This window comes from Cricetulus griseus, chromosome 6, assembly GCF_003668045.3.
Source record: "Cricetulus griseus strain 17A/GY chromosome 6, alternate assembly CriGri-PICRH-1.0, whole genome shotgun sequence".
NCBI lineage: Eukaryota > Metazoa > Chordata > Mammalia > Rodentia > Cricetidae > Cricetulus > Cricetulus griseus.
This window is the reverse complement of record NC_048599.1, coordinates 4725111-4744797: the sequence shown is the minus strand read 5'-3', so window position 1 is coordinate 4744797 and position 19687 is coordinate 4725111. Positions and strand designations below refer to the sequence as shown.

The 19687-nt window shown below is 48.2% G+C and overlaps 1 protein-coding gene across 1 annotated transcript; it reads left to right on the top strand.

Annotated features, from left to right (window-relative positions):
- Positions 1 to 872: 872 nt before the first annotated feature.
- On the top strand, positions 873 to 17507 carry Gnas (GNAS complex locus). Its single transcript, NM_001244053.1, is given in 12 exon segments — positions 873 to 1107; positions 4821 to 4893; positions 7560 to 7604; positions 12570 to 12624; positions 12713 to 12832; positions 14081 to 14178; positions 15945 to 15999; positions 16089 to 16162; positions 16249 to 16428; positions 16516 to 16646; positions 16755 to 16822; positions 17007 to 17507. Coding segments are annotated over 12 exon segments (1185 nt in total). The 5' UTR covers positions 873 to 968; the 3' UTR covers positions 17154 to 17507.
- The last annotated feature ends 2180 nt before the right edge of the window (positions 17508 to 19687 follow it).

Here is a 19687-nt window from a genome sequence, read left to right as displayed (position 1 = left end):
CGTGGGCGATCCCGGGCCAGGGGCACCGGGCGCCGGGGGCGCGACGAGCGGCTCATCTAGTCAGACCCCCCACCCCCATCATCACCATCGTCATCCACATCGACATCGACATCGACCACCACCACCACCACCACCACCACCACCACCACCACCACCACTTCCACCACCACCACCATTGCCGTGTAGTGTGGGTCTTTATTAGTGCTTGTGTGTGGACACATTTTCCTTTTCGGTTGCTTTGTCCTTGGCTTCGTGCTCTCCTTGCTTTTTTCCACACTCCCTGCTCTCTGGCTCTCTCAGTGTCTCTCTCTCTCCTTTTCGAAATTTTCCTAAGTCCAGGCCCGCGCTCCCTCCCTTTCCGCCCACCCCGGCCCCTTGGCGGCGCCCGCCCGCCCTGCAGCAGGAGGAGGGGGATCCGGGCCGCCCGGCCCGGGGGTGGAGCGCTGGCATCGTGTGAGGGGTCGTCACCACCGCGGGGCCGCCCCCTCTCCCCCCGCCGCGCGGCCAGGCCCCGGCCCCAAGCCGCGGGTGGGGTGAGGAGGCGACCCCACTGTGCATCCCGGCCCGGGCTGAAGGTGGGTGCAGGGACCCGGCCCGGCCTCCGGGCACCGCCTCCCTGCGCCCGCCCCGCCCTCCGAGCCGCGGCCCTCCTCCTCCTCCTCCTCTTTCCACCCCCTTCGCCGCGGTCGCCTCCGCCTCCCCCCCGCTCCCCCCGCCCGCCGTGGCGCTTTTGGGTCGGGGCGTCGGGCCCGGGCCGAGGCAATAAGAGCGGCGGCGGCGGCGGCGGCGGCAGCAGCTCCCGCGGCTCCTGCTCTGCTCCGCTTCGGCCCCGGAGCGAGGAGCGGAGAGCCGCGCGCTTGCCTTAGTCCGAGCCGCCACCCTCCCCGTGTTCCCCGCTTTCCCGGCCCGCCTGAGGCCGCCCGCCCCGTCCCCGCCGCCCCGTAGCCCGGCCGCGCCCCGTCGCCGCCATGGGCTGCCTCGGCAACAGTAAGACCGAGGACCAGCGCAACGAGGAGAAGGCGCAGCGCGAGGCCAACAAAAAGATCGAGAAGCAGCTGCAGAAGGACAAGCAGGTCTACCGGGCCACGCACCGCCTGCTGCTGCTGGGTAAGGGCGGGGCGGGGGGCGCCGGCCCGGCCTGGGAGCCCCGCAGGGCACCCGCAAGGCCGCGCGCGCCGAGCCCGCCCCTCGCCCTAGCGCTCTGGCGCTCTTTCCCGGGCCCTTTGGCCCGCTGGGCGGTGTGTGTGCGGGGGGCGAGGCCGTCAGGGGGACCCCTGGGCGAAATTCGGCCGGGCGGGGGCTGCAAACAGGGCGTGGGTCCCCCTCGCTCAGTCTCGTCCCCTTAGCTGTCCTCACCCCCCCACCCCTGGCTCCTGGTAGGCGCGAGGCCTACACGGTGCCAGGGGCCGGGGTGCGTGTTGGAGGGGGAGGGGAGGCCCACGGGGCCCCTCTGACTGCGACAGAGTAGGGCCAGGGACAGGAAACGGGCTGGCGGGCCCAAGAAGGGGGACCCGCCTTGCTGGGGAGCGCTCTTTGTCGGGAGGGGGTCCAGAGAGAGAGGCAAGGGCAACAGGGGGACTCGGGGGCCTCGGCCAGGGAGGCTTTGGCGAGGGAAGTGGCTGCCTGGAGTGGGGGGGCGAGTGACATCAGCCCCTAGGAAAGGACAGGGCGGTAAAGGTGGTGCAGAGGGGGGGAGGGGGCGCGGGCGAGTCGTGGCGCCGAAGTGGGGGGGGCGAGGGAGGAGGGAGCGTGGCGGACTCTGGGCGCGACTCGGGGCGATTCGGGCAGGACTGACTGTGTGCGGAGCAGACGTGTCCTGGGCCAGGCCAGGCCGTGGAAGGAAGAGAAGAAGAATCAAATAAAAAAAAAACACCAAAAAATAAAAATACAAAAAAAAAAAAAATAGTACGCAGAGTGCCCAGTGAAGCCAAATGACACGTCATTTTACAGTGTGACCTTTTTCCCCCTTCTAGACTTGCAGGGTTTTTGAAAAGCAAAGAAGATTCACTAAATGGTAGCAGCTGCCCCCCCCCCGCCCCAGCTGTGCCCCCACCCATGTAACAAGCAATTAACACACACATTTTCCTGTTAGTGGGCCTCCTTCAGAGTGAAAACACAAAAGTGAAAAATAAAATAAAAACGTATTTTTAAAAGACTCACAAATAAGATAAACTGGAAAATGACATTTGTCTGTAAATGGCTTCTTGGTTTCGAAATGGCGTTTTAAAATTTTTTGTCCTTTTCAAGGTGGGGGGGATAAGCGCTCTGGGAAGACTTTCCTGGGTGGAAGCTGATGACAAGACATTAATTAGTTGTTTGTCAAGTGACATTTGGTTGTTTGGTTTTTCTTCTCTTTTTTTCACTGCGGGTTTTCCTCCTTGGCAAGAAAGAAAGAAGGAAAGAAAGAAAGAAAGAAAGAGAGAAAGAAAGAAAGAAAGAAAGAAAGAAAGAGGAAGAGAGAGAAGGAGGGAGTGGGATCCCCAAACTCCCTTTTTTCTTTTGAGGTGCTGGGTGGGGTGGGGGTCAACAAGCACACAGGCTCACACACACACACTCACAAAATTGTTGAGATGACCACGAAAACATTACACACCATTAATTAGAATGGAAGCTTTCCACTTCTTGGTATTTTGGCTATCTGGATAAATTTGTGAATATGCTGGGAGCATGGATGGTCACATTTCAACAAAATAGTTTAATTATCAAAAAATAAAATGTAGGAGGCTGTTGTTATTTGTGGTGCCGTTCGGTTTGATCTTTTTGGATGGGGTCAAGTCTTTGTTCTCCCTGGGCCAGATTTAGTAAAGCAGAAAATTATTAATAAGTGAAAATAACTCTCCTTGGTGTTGATCATTTGCAGTTTTAGTAATTAGAGGATATAAATGTGGAGTCTAAAACTTCTAAAGGCATAATTAGGCTGTAAATATTAATATGCTACAACACTTTGACTTCAAAGTACACACCTGGAAAAAGTCTAGAGTCTTCTATATGTTGTATCCTTACTGATGTGACTACTGATTTAACTCCAGGGTGATGTTAATGACACATTAAATTTCTAACACCTTTTTTCTTGTGTCTTTACAGTGATTTCAAGTGACCCCACTCATTTGAGACTATTGTTCTGACCCACCCTGCCTCTTCTCAAGTCTCCTAGTCTACATGGCTGCATTGTGCCACAATTAACTGATGACCTTTGGCATAGAAATCTGTTGCCCTGGCCATTGGCAATATTTTACATTCCTTAAAATGAAATAATTCCCCACAAAGGAAACTGAATTCCCCAACCCCCTTTTCTTGAGCCCATTTTAACTTTTGCCATGTAAATTAAGTTAATTACAGAACCATGAGAACCCTTTACAGTTATTTTCAGCCCAATTTTCTATTCTCACAAACGTGGAAACTGAGGCACGGGTTTAATGCTGTCTATAAAAAACAGCTGTCAGAACTTTTGACATTGCTAAGATTAGAACACTGAAGACCCCGACTAGTGCTCTGTGTTCCCTTCATGGGAACCCCCCCAATAGTGCCCTTTAAACTTAATTTATGTGAGTTTTGCTCATTAGGATGGTGTTTGCTTTGAAATCAATTCGTCTGTGGAAACCAATTTTAACTTTTACAGATATTGATTATAGCCTTGAGGAAAGGTAAAAGGGGGAGGAATGCTTTGTGATCTGAGTACCAAAACAAAAGTATATTTTAAAAGAAAAAGATTTTTAAAACCCTTCAGATTTATGTGGGAAGAGGGGGGAGTATTTTTGCAAAAAATAGTGCAGATGAGCTAGCTCTGTCTTGATGGAAATGGGGCGGTGGCGGCGATGGGGTGTGGTCGGGAGGGGGGTCTGTAAACTGTTTTTAAAAAACAAATGAAAGGTGATTTAGAGTGGAGGCTTGTGCTGCCTTTTACTCTTTTAGTTGGGAAAAGCCTAGAGTCTTCCAATGTAGGGGTTTTCAGGAATATTTGTGAATATAATTAAAGTCATCATCCTGTTCTTTTTTTTTTTAATTCTTTACTGTTGATGCTGCATGTTGCCTGATGCTAATAAGGTCTCAAGTGCCATGTTTGATATTAAATTGTTTTGTTTTTTTGCTCTTTTGTTTGTTTGGTTATTCTTTTTTTTCCTTTTTGGCTTTTGCCCCCTTGCTACTGGCAGATAATTGATGGCCTTCCATTTCCCTCTGCAACATGGTTGTTGTATCCAGAAAAAAAGTATCTTTAGAAAGATTCTTTTTGCAGAGAAAAGGAGTGAATCAGTGAATACATTGTAACACCAGTTGGGGGGGGGAATTGAAGCTTGCTAGACGGCAGCTGCTTTGGTGTCGCAGGGGTGGTGTGGGGGAGACTGCGGTATCTGAGCATTGTCCTTCAGTCCTGGGTATTTTAACCATAAAACATCCAACAAACAGGAAATTAGGTGGCTGCTGCATTTTTGTGTACCTTTGACCACATTTCAATATTAAGTTCACAATTTTGACTTAAATTCTTTCACCCCTCAAATGACAATTACGTCATTCCTTCATTACCTCATGATTTTTAAAACCCAAAGAGAAAACAAAATAAAACAACAAAACTTACAAAAAAAAAAAAAACTATTTAAAAAAGCAGAGCCCTCAATTCTTGCTTGTTAGTCTATGGTGAAATACTGCAGGTAGACACTAAGCTGGACATGTCTTTTGTCTTTCACTGCGTCGTCATGTCAAGGGAAATTGTGGTTGTGTCACTGTGTGTCTGTTGCGGGCTGCTTCTGCTGCTTTCCAAGGTCATCATGCAAGTGGAGTGTGCCAACCCTGTCTCTTAACCCAGCCCTCACTTTCCTTCTCAGGTGCTGGAGAGTCTGGCAAAAGCACCATTGTGAAGCAGATGAGGATTCTGCATGTAAATGGTTTTAACGGAGAGTAAGTGTCAAACCCACGCAGGGCGTGGGCAGGAGTGGCAGGTACCTGGCCTGTGGGAGAACCACAGGACTTTTGAAGAGTGTGTATACTAACCTCTAGGAAGCACAGCTGCTTAATTGCCACTAATTATTTTTTTCTAATTTGCATAGTAGACAGCCCAGGAAAGAGCTCATGGGTGCACGCCCACCCTCTTCTCAACCTTTGGTGCAACAAATAGGAATAACAGTAAAAGCACCCGGTGTCCACTCACAGCGGCCCCTCGAGCAGGAAAATGGTGCCTGGTTGCAGAGGACAGTGAGCAGCACTTGGCCGGGTGACAGCGTCTCTGAGGCCAGGTCCTCCGCTGCAGCCTCGTCTGCTGCAGTGCGGTTCCAACATGGCCGACAGGGCCTTGGCCACCCCTTGTCCAGCCAGAGCTGGCCAACACAGGAGGTCCCCACCCACCACCCTTCGGGTTTCACTGGAGTGAACTGGTGTAGGCTTTTGTACTGTCAGGAAAACACCATTTTGGTTACATTTTCACTTAAAAGTTGGAATCCATGGCCCCATTGCTGGCAAGCTTCAAGCTTCTGAGACCCTCGTCCCTGTAGAGTTAATGATAGGCAAATAATTGTTTCTCTAATTTAAAAGAAACAATACTCCCACCTAAACAATTGGAAAGAAAAGTTTGAAGATGATGGAAAGACGGGCAGCTTAGCTACTTCTGGCCAGTCCAGGACGCATTTTGCCTTTGAAATGACCTTCCTGGTTTAAGACAATATGGCGATACAATACTGCAGTGAGAAAAAAGATTTTTCTTAAAAAGAGAGATGACACGAGGCAAATATGGGGTCCTTCCTCCCATGAACGATGCAAACTGAGGAAACGGGCACTCAGTAAATTAGGGAATTGCCTTTTGTGCTTGGCCACCATTGTTCTCAGTTGCTAATCTCTAGATGAGAAGCACTGGGCAGGCACTAGTTTGCAGCTAGTAGCTGGTTAACGCTTCCACCCCTCTTCTTTACCCCGATTCAGTTAGAAATCTGTCCCTTGGTTGTATTTTAACCACCCCGGGGGAAGCAGTACCTGCCACCACCCCCTAGGATATGTGAAGTGCTGGGAAAACCACAACTGAGCATCACCTTTCATGATGCCACAGGCGGCTCTTCATGGAAACTTCTAGAATTTGTTAGATTGACTGATCGGGGTAGAGAAAGATGACATCACCCATCTGAAGAAAGGGTTGAGTTCACGTGCTCCTTGAATTCTAGCCCCAAATTCAAAAGATTAGTTAATTAGTTAATATGCAGAAGGGAGGGGACTAGCTCACTAATTTTAGGATTGACTCCGTTAATAGTGTGCACCTATAATCTATTAAGTAAGTTATTGTCACCTATCAGAAAGCAATTCTGGAATTCTTAATTCCCTTCTCAAAAAGCCTGAGGTAGGAGATGGGCACCTGTCAGTCAATAAAAAGAATACGATCAGACCCCACCCCAGATGAAGAGGGATTCTTTAATATGAGGCTAGTTAAGCAAAAAATCTGGCCGTGAACCTCAGTATTTCTAAAAAAACACCTCCATGAAAGCTGGACGTGGCTAGTATTTTAAAATTTGCAGCAGCCACTGTTTAAGTCAGATGGAAGCGATGTCATCGTAAAGTTTTATTACTTTACAAATTTCCCTAAAATCTTATTTTTTTTTAAGAGCCAATTAATGCAGCTGAGGGTTCTAAACCAGTACTTCTTCTTTCTATTTTCTTTCTGAAAAAAGGAAGTGACATTCCCAGTTTGCCTTCTTTGTGGATCTCCAAGATGTTAAATTTAGCCTGTGAAAGTGATATAGGGGCCCCCATGGGGGGCTGGACTCCCCATTTTGACTTGGTCGAGCTAAGCCTAGGGTTCTCTCTCTCACTGTGGTATTGCAGTAAATGCTGTTCCACCTTGACTAGAAATTTCTGTGTGGTGGTCTCAACTCCACACGCTGTCTTTGGACTGAGCTACTAAATACGCCTTTAACCGTCTGTGGCCTGCCTGCCATTACATTTTTAAAGAGTATAACATAATATTAATCTGGCCTTCAGTAATAACAGAGGTCGAATGTAGATTTTCCTAACTCAGAGCTAACTTCCTGGAGTTTAATGCCAGAAAAAAATTAACATTGGTTGAGCTAATCTATTACAAAGCTCAGTATTAATGCCCCATACGTAGCTCCCACCACTACAGAAAGGGGATTCATTCTGCACCAGGAATCAGGAGCAGGAATATCCCATTTGTGCCTTTGTGGACATGGAAAGGACACGAAGAAGATCTGACTGCAAGCAAGGGTCAGGAGTTTTCTGCAATGCCATATTCTCAAGAGTGCTGTGACAAGTCCCTGCCTAAGCTCCCTGGTGCATGTTCGTTTAGTAAGAGCAGAGTGGAGGAAAATAATTACCTGTCCCTCCTGTCCCCAGCCAGGTCTCCTGAGGGCCCGCCCTTCTAAAATAGCCAGGAAGGTGTAGAGCCCTTCCCCCTGAGGCCCACAGTCTCAGTAGACATTTATTCCCATTTAGTCAGGAAAGGGAGGATGGTGCCCAGCACTGTCAGGTTGCTCTTCCTTGGTTATTAGGGATCCAGAGGCTGTGTGGGGTTTGTGTGAAATTACAGTGCCTTGCAGATAGGTGAGCTTTCAATCTCTCTTTAAAAGGGGCGGCGAAGAGGACCCGCAGGCTGCAAGGAGCAACAGCGATGGGTAGGCACATTCAAAACCAGAAAACTCTCTAACAAACAAAACAGACATGAAGATCCTAGTGGGGAAACTGAGGACCAGGCTCGGGAACAAAACAGAAAGCATCTCAGGGCCATCAGCCATTTTGGTGTGCATTTGCAAATGAATTGGAAACAAGTAAAGTGCAAAACAGAATTTTTTGTTTTTTTGTTTTTTTTTGGCTCAAAGAATAACTAGATACAGCTGGGGGAAAGTTGGCCATCTCAGCCTCTGAGGAAAATTTAAAATTTTGATAATGGATGCTTTCCTTATGGCCTTTATTTCTCTCCATTTATAAATCACTAAATTCTGTCCACATAGTGGTCAGTCTGACTTTAAAATTCCTCTTTGGGGAGAAAAAAAATTATTAGCTCAATTTAAAATATACATTGCTGCCTAGTTTTTTATCTTGGGGAAATATATGCTAATGCCGTGGCACTTTGGGGCTGGCCATTGACAACTGTCTTGACACCTGGCCTTAACAAATTAAAAAATTTTAAATTTTGATGCAAGGCACTTTACGTTAACCAATGACCAAGAGCATTTGTGACGGCACCCCACTCATTACCATGGTTGTTATTTTGCTTTCTCATCTCCACAACCATCCCATGCCTGCACACACACGCACACGCATGCCAGGCATCCACCCAGCTCCATTCACTCACTCAGCATGCAAGGTGGAGCTGCTGCCTCTCATGTCACTTCATAGAGCAGCTCCTAGTCTAGGACATGAAAAAGAAATGGCTCCTGAGGCCGGGCATGGGAGGGTCAAACAAAGGATACGGGTCGGGAACAAAGTGACTGACACATGTTTGTTCATCTGTTTCTTTTAGAATATATTACCCCTACTAGATGATGGCCACAGTCCTCCATCTTCTTCGCTATGCCCTCTCCCAACCATCCCAATTTGCATGCTGGAACTGCCCGGTCTTAGGAAACTAATAAGAATACTATTCTGTTGTCTGGGGGGGAGGGGGAGGGGGAGGGGTCCCTGGGTCCCTTACCTATTACCCAACCTTTAGATATAAGTGAAACAAAAGAAAGATGAAATGAAATCCTTAATTTGGCAACAGTGTAGTAGAAAAGCAATCAGGGAAAAGGCATCGATGCATTGATTGTCTACTGCACCAAAAGCTGGCATCTGAGAGATGAGACAAGCCCCTACTGAGAGAGCCCGCCCACCTACTGCGTATTGTGTGTGCTAAACCTTTCAACCCCACTAACACCTCACCTGCACGTCTTTCCTCCTATGACTCTACAAGTAAAAATCAGTATTAACATTCCTGATAAATAAAATTCTCTGCATGCCTCAGCAATCCCTGTATCTTGTGTCTGTCTTCTGTCTGCTCTTTTGTCTGTCTTTTCCCACAAGCACAAAAAGATAGAGTATAGAAATGGAGGGAGGGTGGGTACCACATAGCCTTCCCCTACCACTTAACAGAAGGGAGGGGGGCAGGACCTACTAAAAATGCTAACCCCACTAATCTGCCTTACACTTCTGGGAGGGGAACACAGCATCCTGGGGAGGGGCACAAGGGGAGGGGGAGCAGCAAACTATATAGAGAGACCTCCTGCCCCAACTTTCTAGTCAGTTAGATCCCTGCAACTGGCACATGTAACTTAGAGACACCTAAGGGATTTTCTTTAAATTTCACAATCAACGTTAAATTCATTAAGCGGCATTACAAAAGAGGGTAAACGTGCCAGCCCCCGTTATGACGGCTCCATCTACATAGTAATCTCTTCAATGAAGAGGTTTTGTTTTAGTACTACACACCCGAATTAGATTGTAGATTTTCTATTTTAGCTGTTTTATGCTGGATACACTCCCACACCTATTCACATACGTAGATGAATACTGAACACGTTGTCAGAATATCTGTATTTTAAGACTGGAAGCTTTCCAATTATCATACTACTACTTAGAACACAGTATCAAACTGAATGAGGAATCTTCCCTGGGGAAATGCTTCCTTCTACCTGTAGGTTGATTGGAGTAGTTAATACCCAGATAACCTCATTTTTTTTCTGTTGTGGAGCCTTAAAACCAGAGATTTGGGGCTCTCGGTACTAATGGCTAGAAGCCCCCTTTTATTTAAAAGAAAACAAAACAAAACTGGGAGTAGATTTGTCCCAGGGCATAATAGGGAGGCTCACTGTGAGCCCTGAATTGGGGTATTGGAGGCATCAAACACATGCTTTTAGTAGCTGGTCTCACAGTCAACACCTGATCAGGATCTGCGTCGACTCTCACTTACCCTAAGAAACCAGTCCCTCTGAGGGGTGGGAACCCATGCTTTTAAGTACTGGGTGGTAGAGCTCAAAGATTCTGAGGGCCCCAGACAGCTTTCAGGGTGTGTACAACTCCTACATCCTGAGTGTTCCGTCCCCCTCCCTCAAGCCTACAGGCCACACACCCCAGTCCTAGGACAGCCCCTGCAGCCTACAGTGGCCATGGAGCCTTAGGGCTTCCTCTTGCCTTTTCCTGTTCTCCCGGATGGTGGGTTTGCTTTAATTACAAACGTGGAGAGAGAGGCAACTTGCCCTCCTCCTGTAAGGGTGGGGTTCTGATTCTCCCACTGTCATGGCCCTGTCAAAATCCTGGTACCTTAGCCCTCAGTCCCTCCCTCCTGCTGGTGAGAATACCCCTGACCCCTAAACTCTTGCCCCTACCTACTGTGGAAGAACAGTATCTAGAAGCCACCAAAGATAAAAGTATGTCGTGAGATCATTCAGAACACAAAGCCCACTCCCCACATATGCAAGCCTCAATGGAAAGAAGAAAACCCTATTCAAATATCAGCTGCTATAACTCTTTGTGAAAGAATGGGTTCTTTGGCTATGAGCATATTGGTGGGCCTACACATAACCCCCATGTCCCCACCCCGTTAGCAGATATGCACACAGCCCCGTGTTCCCTCTCTGTTGGTGACATTCAGTGACCCCCCCACCCAGATCCCCACCCCTTTGGCGGGCATGCACATGGCCCCAAGTTCCCACCCTATTAATGGATGTGCAATGACTCCCCTTTAGCAGGCATCACATGACCCCCAGATCCCCCACCCTGTTGACAGACATGCACAGGGCCCCAAGTTCCCACCTCTTTGGGGGGACATGCACAGGACCCCCATATCCCCACCCCTTTAACGGGCATGCGCAGGACCCCAGATCCCCGCCCCTTTAGCGGGCATGCACAAAACCTCCAGGTCCCTGCCCCTTAGGGGAGTATGTACAGGACCCCCAGATCCCCGCCCCTTTAGCGGGCATGCACAAAACCCCCCGATTCCCGCCCCATTAGTGGGCATGCACATGGGCCCCCGTCCCCACCCCTTTAGCGGGCATGCACAACCCCCCCCCCGGTTCCCCGCCTCTTTAGGGGGCATGCACATGGGCCCCCGTCCCCGCCCTTTAGCGGGCATGCACAACCCCCCCGGTTCCCCGCCTCTTTAGGGGGCATGCACAACCCCCCCCCGTTCCCCGCCTCTTTAGGGGGCATGCACAACCCTCCATCCCCGTCTCTTTAGGGGGTATGCACAACCCCCCCGGTTCCCCGCCTCTTTAGGGGGCATGCACACGGCCCCCAGATCCCCGCCCCTTTAGCGGGCATACACAACCCCCCATCCCCGCCTCCTTAGGGGGCATACACAACCCCCCGATCCCCGCCTCTTTAGGGGGCATGCACACACCCCCCATCCCCGCCCCTTTAGGGGGCATGCACACACCCCCCATCCCCGCCCCTTTAGGGGGCATGCACTTGACCTCCTAGATCTCCACCTGAGGCCCACCTGCCACCTCTCCTGGCTATAGTCGCCTCTGGTCCCCATCTTGTATCCCTGATGAATAGTTTACTACCCTGTTCCATGGAAAAGGAAATGGTTGTGCTTTAGTCATCAATGCCAGCCCTCTGCCTCAGTTTCCCCATCAGAAAGATAGCTTATACCTCTCTGTGTCCTGTTGTGTGCCATCAGGCCTCACACCCTTCAAGTCCTGCATGTCTTGGTCTTCTAACCCCCAACTACACATGCAGAAGACAAGACTCCGGCTAGACAAGATGAGATGTGCTCCAAGTAAGGGGACTTTGCTGGTCCCCTAAAGACAAAGTCCTTGATTCCCTCTGGCTGTGCCTGGCATAAAGGCTGTCTCCTAAAAGACACACAGCATTCTGAATCACTGTACCGCCATATTAACTTAACATTCCATCCGGGGGACACCACCCACCCCCATAACCAGAGGTTGAGACTTTTACTTGTGGGGTCAGTGACTGACTGCATGCAGATCATCCCAGAGAGACCACATAGGTTATCCTATGAACTGGTTAAAATAAGCCACGGACCGTTTAGCCAACTCCTCCCCCAGGCTACATGAACTCCATGCCTGCCAATAAATGTGGGGGCCAGGAAGGACTCCTAGTCACAAGTGGGGGCCAGTGTCTGTTAACACAGTTAACCCATGGTGCTGTGAGTCACAGTACCCCAAGCACCATTGCCCTATAACACTATCTCCCTGTGACAGGTTCATAGCTATTTAAATAAATAATAACCCTGTGAATAAGTATATGGGAAGCCCTAACATCTGTATTAACACACATACTGAATCCTAAATCCAACCTGCCCCAACCCTAACCTCCACACCACTCCCAATATGTTACTAGTCAAGAAGGAGCTACCCAGGAAGCATTTGGGTGTGGTTAGAATGGCAGAAGAACCAGGTGCAATTTCTGGTACAGTTGATCAAGACTTCGATGCCACATCACTGATCTGCCCTTATTGGGCGTGTCCTCAGGACATGTTTGGGAAATTACAATTTATTATTTGGATGCCCACAGATCTGAGCCCACAACCCTTGGAGAACAGAATATTATGCTTTTTAGTTGACATGTCTCGATAAACATGACACCCCGATGGGCAGGATGCAATATGACTTTCTTTTTTCTTTTCAATTCCACTGTAGCGAGAAGGCCACCAAGGTGCAGGACATCAAAAACAACCTGAAGGAGGCCATTGAAGTATGTGCCCAGCCCCTTGCTCTATCTTTTAGCAAACCCCTGTTCCCATGGTTCTGCCCCCCTGACCGTTTCGCTAAACCATTTTCAGACCATCGTGGCCGCCATGAGCAACCTGGTGCCCCCTGTGGAGCTGGCCAACCCTGAGAATCAGTTCCGCGTGGACTACATTCTGAGCGTGATGAACGTGCCCAACTTTGACTTCCCACCTGTAAGCCCCACTCCAACCCTGGCTTCCCCTCCCTACTGCACACCTAAGCAGGAGCAAGGCCCAGTGGGAACACAGGGGGAAGCTTACATGTAGGCAAGACTGGCCAGACACATACTTGCCATGGGAATGAGTAAATTAATTCCAAACATGGTCCTAATACTAAACTAGATAAAGACTCAACAAGGGCTTTGTCCAGAATGAATGAGCAAATTTCTATCGCCTTTTCTAGGCCTCAGTTTACTTCACTCGCAAGTAAACAACACTTGTGTACTGCAGCCCTCCTTTTACCAGTCTTGACTATGGCAGGCTTAATTCCCCTCATACACATGAACACGAAGACAGACAAACCACATGTTATACATGGCCCACGAGTCCTAATTGTCCAGTTAATCCAGACAAGTGTCCTAAAACACCGGGGCCCCAAGCACAGATATGCACTTAACAGTGTTCAGATCCAAACATAAATTACAAAATGGAACATTACCGGAAATAAGATTTTCCTTTCGGCCCTCTGCCTGGGAGCCTGACCCTCTTGACAAGGGTCTCTTAGCTTCCTCAAAGCTATTTTTAGAGGGTAGAGCTGCCCCATGTCAGGCATGTACATTTCAGCCCTTGTGGGAAAAAAAGATTTTCAGGCCGGAAGGAGAGACTTGTCTACAGTTAAGCTATTACTGCTTCTTGTTGAACTTCCGTTGGTATCTGTGCATTTTAAATGGGTTTTAGCTATAAACGTATGAGGGAAATTAGTGTAGGCAGATAACTTTTTTTACAAAAAGAAAATACAACATGGATAATATAAGCCTCTGGCTGCCATGATATGTCTCTCTAACAGAAGACAAAATGGCAGCCTACCCAAAATGCATCTGATGCCATTGACAACTGGTAATCTGGTGTCTGGAGAGATCTCCTAGTGTTGGCTTACGTATTCACACAGGACTATATACTCTTCCTCTACAAACAATTCTGGGGGAAAAGATTTAGTCAATTGTTTATTTGCCCCCACCCCCACTAAAGTAGCAGAAGCAGCCACCCAAGACTGAGTGTTCCCCAAAGATGAAAATATGCTAATTAATTACACTGATTTCTAGTGTTTCACAGGACTGCAGGCCCTTTCCACACATTGATTCACACAGGGCTCACCCTTGAACTCACATAGTGAACTCTGGCCTCAGAGCTCCAGGGGCAGGGTTCCCGATTGGTGTGTGTGCACGTCTTTTAACCAACGTTCTTTCCTGGGTTCTCTTTCAGGAATTCTATGAGCATGCCAAGGCTCTGTGGGAGGACGAGGGAGTGCGTGCCTGCTATGAGCGCTCCAATGAGTACCAGCTGATTGACTGTGCCCAGTAGTAAGTAGCCACTGGCACACGCACACGCATGTCAGACAGACAGACACAAGCCTAGAAGCAGGGAAGCTACAGTCCCACCAGCACACAGAAAGTTCCATTCTGATTTCTTTTGTTTTATAAAGCTCTTAATTGTACTTTATAGCGCATTGGTATTGTTTTACATAAGCAATACCAGTTAGGGCAAGGAAATAATTGCTTGTAATACAGTGGTGTTCATGGTGAACTCCATGGTAACTCGTGGAAATGACCTCTAAGCAGTTAGGGACATGCACAACACAGCGAGCACATAGTAGTCTCATCATAAAAGCACACAGACATTTTATTTGCCAGTGTCTTATAAGACACAGAGCACCTCTACTTGGGGGTGGGGTACAGCAGCCCTTTCCTTGGCCAATTCTTCCACAGGGACCCAGCCCCCGCTCCTCCTTCAACAAAGTTCCTGATTTTTCTCAAAAGTTTGTGCTAAAAGCTGGAAGCACTAATTATAGAAACACAAAACAAATGGAAATCCTGGAATTGTTTGTGATTTGTATTCTGGACCCAATTCAGGAGTTAAGTACAGATACAAACTGAGGAGTCTCAGCCACCCCATGGTGAATTGCAGGGGGCAGTTTCTTTAACGCTGATTTAGCCAGGTTCTTTGGGGTCACACCCCTTTAAAGTTTGTTGTTGTCATTGAAAGCAGTACAATATTCTCCTGAAAACTGTACCAAGTGCACAAACTTTTAAGGAAACTTGGAGAAAAAGTTGTGTAAGATGCCTCCCAGCCCCTGAGTGCCCAGTGGCCCGCCTGTTCCTTGTTTAACTGCCTTTATGTTGGAAGGGGCAGGCACTGGGCCTGGGCCCATTTCTTAAGCTTGCCAGGGTTGTGTTTGTTGAGCTGCAGTTTGGCTGGCCCCACTCCAGATGTCTTCTCACAAGATTTGGTGCTAAGGATCTATTTATAGAATTGTGGTTCTGTTGCCATGGCAACATGCTGGAGGCCAGGGTGGCTGGGGAGCTATTTCTGGGCCTGTGCTGTAATGTAAGATTGATTGGGCCAGTTAGTGTATCCTTTAAGCCAGGCTAACTCGGAACTGGTAAAAAGGAAGGGGAAGAAGGGAAAAAAAAAAAAAAAGCAAAAAAAAAAAACAAAAAAAAAACTTGGGGATGTCTTTAACTAGACTATGCTCCTTTGAAACTTGTCTCTTGATGACTTTAAAACAGTTCTCAATCCCCCCACCAAAAAAAAAAAAGAAAAAGAATAAAAACCCTCCAAGTTAACATTGACATTACCTTTCCACATTATCCCAGTCTTGCAAAAGACTAAAAGTTAATTTCCCTGTTTTTAGAATCCAAGCAACACCCTCCCCCCATTTTTGTTTGTTTTATTTAAACTTTGATATCTGGAATGTTCTATTCCACAGACCCAGTAGGTAGATAGGAAGGGAGTGTTTGCCTCCTTTTCAGAGTGGTGAGGGCAAGAAAGGCCTCTTTGTGCCCGCAGCTCTCCCTGCCTGGGTCCTCCTTAATCAGTGAAATCCTTCCAAAGTAGACAGGGAGGGGTGGTTCTGAGTGACCAAAGCAACCCGCATGCGGTGGAGCCGAGGCCTGGACGCCCTTAAACCTTGCTTTTAGGAAGGGCTGAGATTTAAAACTTCCCTTTCACACTAAAATGGAGGCCAGCCACCACTGCTTGCTGACCGTTGTTTCTGTGTGTCTGCCATCTGCCTTGGGGGGACATACTTGGTCTGTCTGCTGACCACCGTGTCCCCTTCTCTTCCAAGCTTCCTGGACAAGATTGACGTGATCAAGCAGGCCGACTACGTGCCAAGCGACCAGGTATGTGTGCGCCTCTGCCCTCAGGGCCGCGTCTCCGTGTTGCTGACCCTTCCCGGGCAGTTAGAGACTCACCACCCTCTCTGTTCTAGGACCTGCTTCGCTGCCGCGTCCTGACCTCTGGAATCTTTGAGACCAAGTTCCAGGTGGACAAAGTCAACTTCCAGTAAGTGAACGGTTGTCGAGTCCTCACTGTGGCCTGTGGAGTGCTTGGGCCCAGGGTAAGTAACCTCGGTGTCCTTGGCCTTCCAGCATGTTCGATGTGGGCGGCCAGCGCGATGAGCGCCGCAAGTGGATTCAATGCTTCAATGATGTGACTGCCATCATCTTCGTGGTGGCCAGCAGCAGCTACAACATGGTCATTCGGGAGGACAACCAGACCAACCGCCTGCAGGAGGCCCTGAACCTCTTCAAGAGCATCTGGAACAACAGGTGGGTGAGGCCTCCCGGCCAGCGCTGCGTCTGCCCTGCCTGCTGCGCGCTCCGGCCCAGCCCTGACCCCCTGCTCTCTCTCCTCAGATGGCTGCGCACCATCTCTGTGATCCTGTTCCTCAACAAGCAGGACCTGCTTGCTGAGAAAGTCCTCGCTGGGAAATCGAAGATTGAGGACTACTTTCCAGAGTTCGCTCGCTACACCACTCCTGAGGATGGTATGTCCTCCGCACCGCACGGGTTCGGTCAGGTGGCTGGTCAGCTGCTTCTCGGGCAAAAGGCGTGGCAATTATTATAATATTTGTATCTTCTTTTTCTTTTTGCAGCGACTCCCGAGCCCGGAGAGGACCCACGCGTGACCCGGGCCAAGTACTTCATTCGAGATGAGTTTCTGGTAAGTAGGGCCTGCTTACAGTAACTCACTTCTCAGGGCCTCTTCTCCATCAGTGCCGGACTGGAGATTGAACCATCCTAGGCCTCCAGTTTTGTTGGAGGTCGATGACTGGTCCTGGTCGGTGGGCGGGGCGCGGGGCTTCTGGGGACAGCGCTGACCGAGCCTCCCTTCCTTCCGCCCACAGAGAATCAGCACTGCCAGCGGAGACGGGCGCCACTACTGCTACCCTCACTTTACCTGTGCCGTGGACACTGAGAACATCCGCCGCGTCTTCAACGACTGCCGTGACATCATCCAGCGCATGCACCTCCGCCAATACGAGCTGCTCTAAGAAGGGAACACCCAAATTTAATTCAGCCTTAAGCACAATTAATTAAGAGTGAAACGCAATTGAAAAGCAGTTGATCACCCACCATAGGGCATGATTAACAACGCAACCTTCCCTTTTTTCCCCAGTGATTCTGAAAAACCCCTCTTCCCTTCAGCTTGCTTTGATGTTCCAAATTTAGTAAGCTTAAGGCGGCCTACAGAAGAAAAAGAAAAATAAATAGGCCACAAAAGTTCCCTCTCACTTTCAGTAAGTAAAATAAAAGCAGCAACAAACAGAAATAAATGAAACAAATAAAATTCAAAATGAATATTGTGTTGTGCAGCATTAAAAAATCAAAATAAAAATTAAATGTGAGCAAAGCATGGTGTCATTGATTGATTTGCGCCGAGTGGGTCCCAGTGTCCATGGGTGGGACTTGGTCTATGCACCAACTGGGTCTCCAAGATGAAGGGCAGGTACCAGGGCTGGAAGTGGACTGACAAGTTGCCACTGTCTATTGGGAGGTGGGCTGGGGACCTAAACTTTGGCGCACCAAAGCCTTTCCTGCTTACCTTTCCCCAGAGATGCTAGCCACCCTTTGACCGTTGCTTCCCCATCTGAGGCAAACAGCCTACTCTTTTGGGAGTGGGGTGGGGTGGGGTTGGGGTCCACAGGTGGGGTTTCCTGTGGGTGGGGGAGATGGGAGTTATTTGGGAAACTTTTGAAAGCATTCCCACTTCATTTCATGCCAAGATGGATTAAGTGCAGATTAATTACACACATCTAGATTAAAAATTTAGTTCTTGCCATAAAGTAGGTGGGAGGGGGTGACTATAAGAAAAATGAAAAGCCACATAAAAATATCCTGGGCGTGGGATTGGGTACAATAAACAGGATTGACTAATAAGAGTTCTGAAGAACCAATAAGCAAAACTATGGGGAAAGTATACGAATATGCAATTGCTAAAGAAGACAGAAATAACATAAGGTGTCATCACTCAAGAAGTTTTCATGACTGGGGGAAAGGTGGGGGAGACTTGGGACAATATCAGGCCTAACTAGATTATGACTTGGGACTGAGATCCAGTGTACCCCCCTCATCTTTGCCCTTCAGGCTCGTTCCCCAAGTCTGCTTTCCACAGAGGAAAGACCCCTGTGTTGACCCCAGCATCAGCATATCTCATCTCTGAAATGGACCAAATGACACATGAGTCAAGTTAGTTTTGTAAACAAGACCCCCAAATGCACCAACTGTTCTGTTATCCAAATTAATGGAGCCCAGCCAGATTTAAGTTTTAGTATACTTCACCCCAAGTATGAGTGCCAAGGAGGCCCATAAGAGCAGCTCCTACCATTCCTGTCTCTCTAGATCTTCCCAAAGTCAGATCCCATTGCCCTAGACCTCGTAATTAGAATATGCAGATTTGGGTGCAAAATAAACCCAGAACTCTGCAAATAACCCTATAATCCAAGTAAAGGTAGAGGCTTGCTGTGTAAATATCCAGGCAAGCCCATAAATTCCCACAATCCCTCAAAATGATCCAATAAATGTGTAATCCAAGATGGAGGCTTGCTGTGCACCTCAAAAACTCCTATAATCTTCCAACCCCTCCAATAACCAAAATAAACATTCCATCCAATGGCCTGCGCTGCAAATAGTCTGAGAAGCCCACAAACTCCCACAATCCCTCAAATTAGCCAATAAATATACAATCTAAGATGGAGGCTCAATATGCAAATAGCAAGACCTCCTCAGGTTCCCATAATCTTCCAAAGATACAATAAACACAACAAATTTCCTGAAAATGTATACATATATAAACATAATCCAAGATGGAGTCTTGATATGCAAATAGCCAGAAGACACGCCCACAAGTTCCCATAGTTCTTCAAAACTATCCAATAAGTGCACAATCCATGATGTGCACTATTTCCTTAAGCAAATAGCCAGAAGATACTCCTATAAATCCCACCATCCTCCATTAGCCTCCCCAATAAACATACTAGAAATAAAGATGGGGGTTGCTATGCAAATAGCCAAAAGAGAGGCCTACCAATTCCCACAACCCCTCAAAACTACTCAATAAATGCACAAATTAAGATATAGACAATATGCAAATAGCTAGAAGACACACCCACAAATTTCCCTGGTCCCTCAAAGCTTTCCAATGATTAGACCTGAAACCTAAGATGGAGGCTTGCTATACAACTAGCCAGAAGACAGCCCATAAATTCCATTATCTTCCATTGACCCCCCCCAATAAACATACAATAGAAATAAAATGTAGGTTTGCTAAGCAAATAGCCAAAAAAGAGGCCCCCCCAATTCCCACAACCCCTCAAAACTACCCAATAAATGTACAAACTAAGATGGAGGTTTAATATGCAAACAGCAAGAAGACACACCCACAAATCCCCATAATCTCTTAAAGCTTTCCAGTAAACATACAACCCAAGATACTTGGAACGCAAATAGATAGAAGACATGCCTACAATTTCCCATAACCCCTCCAAGATATCCAGTAAATGCATAATCCAAGATGGAGTTTTGCTAT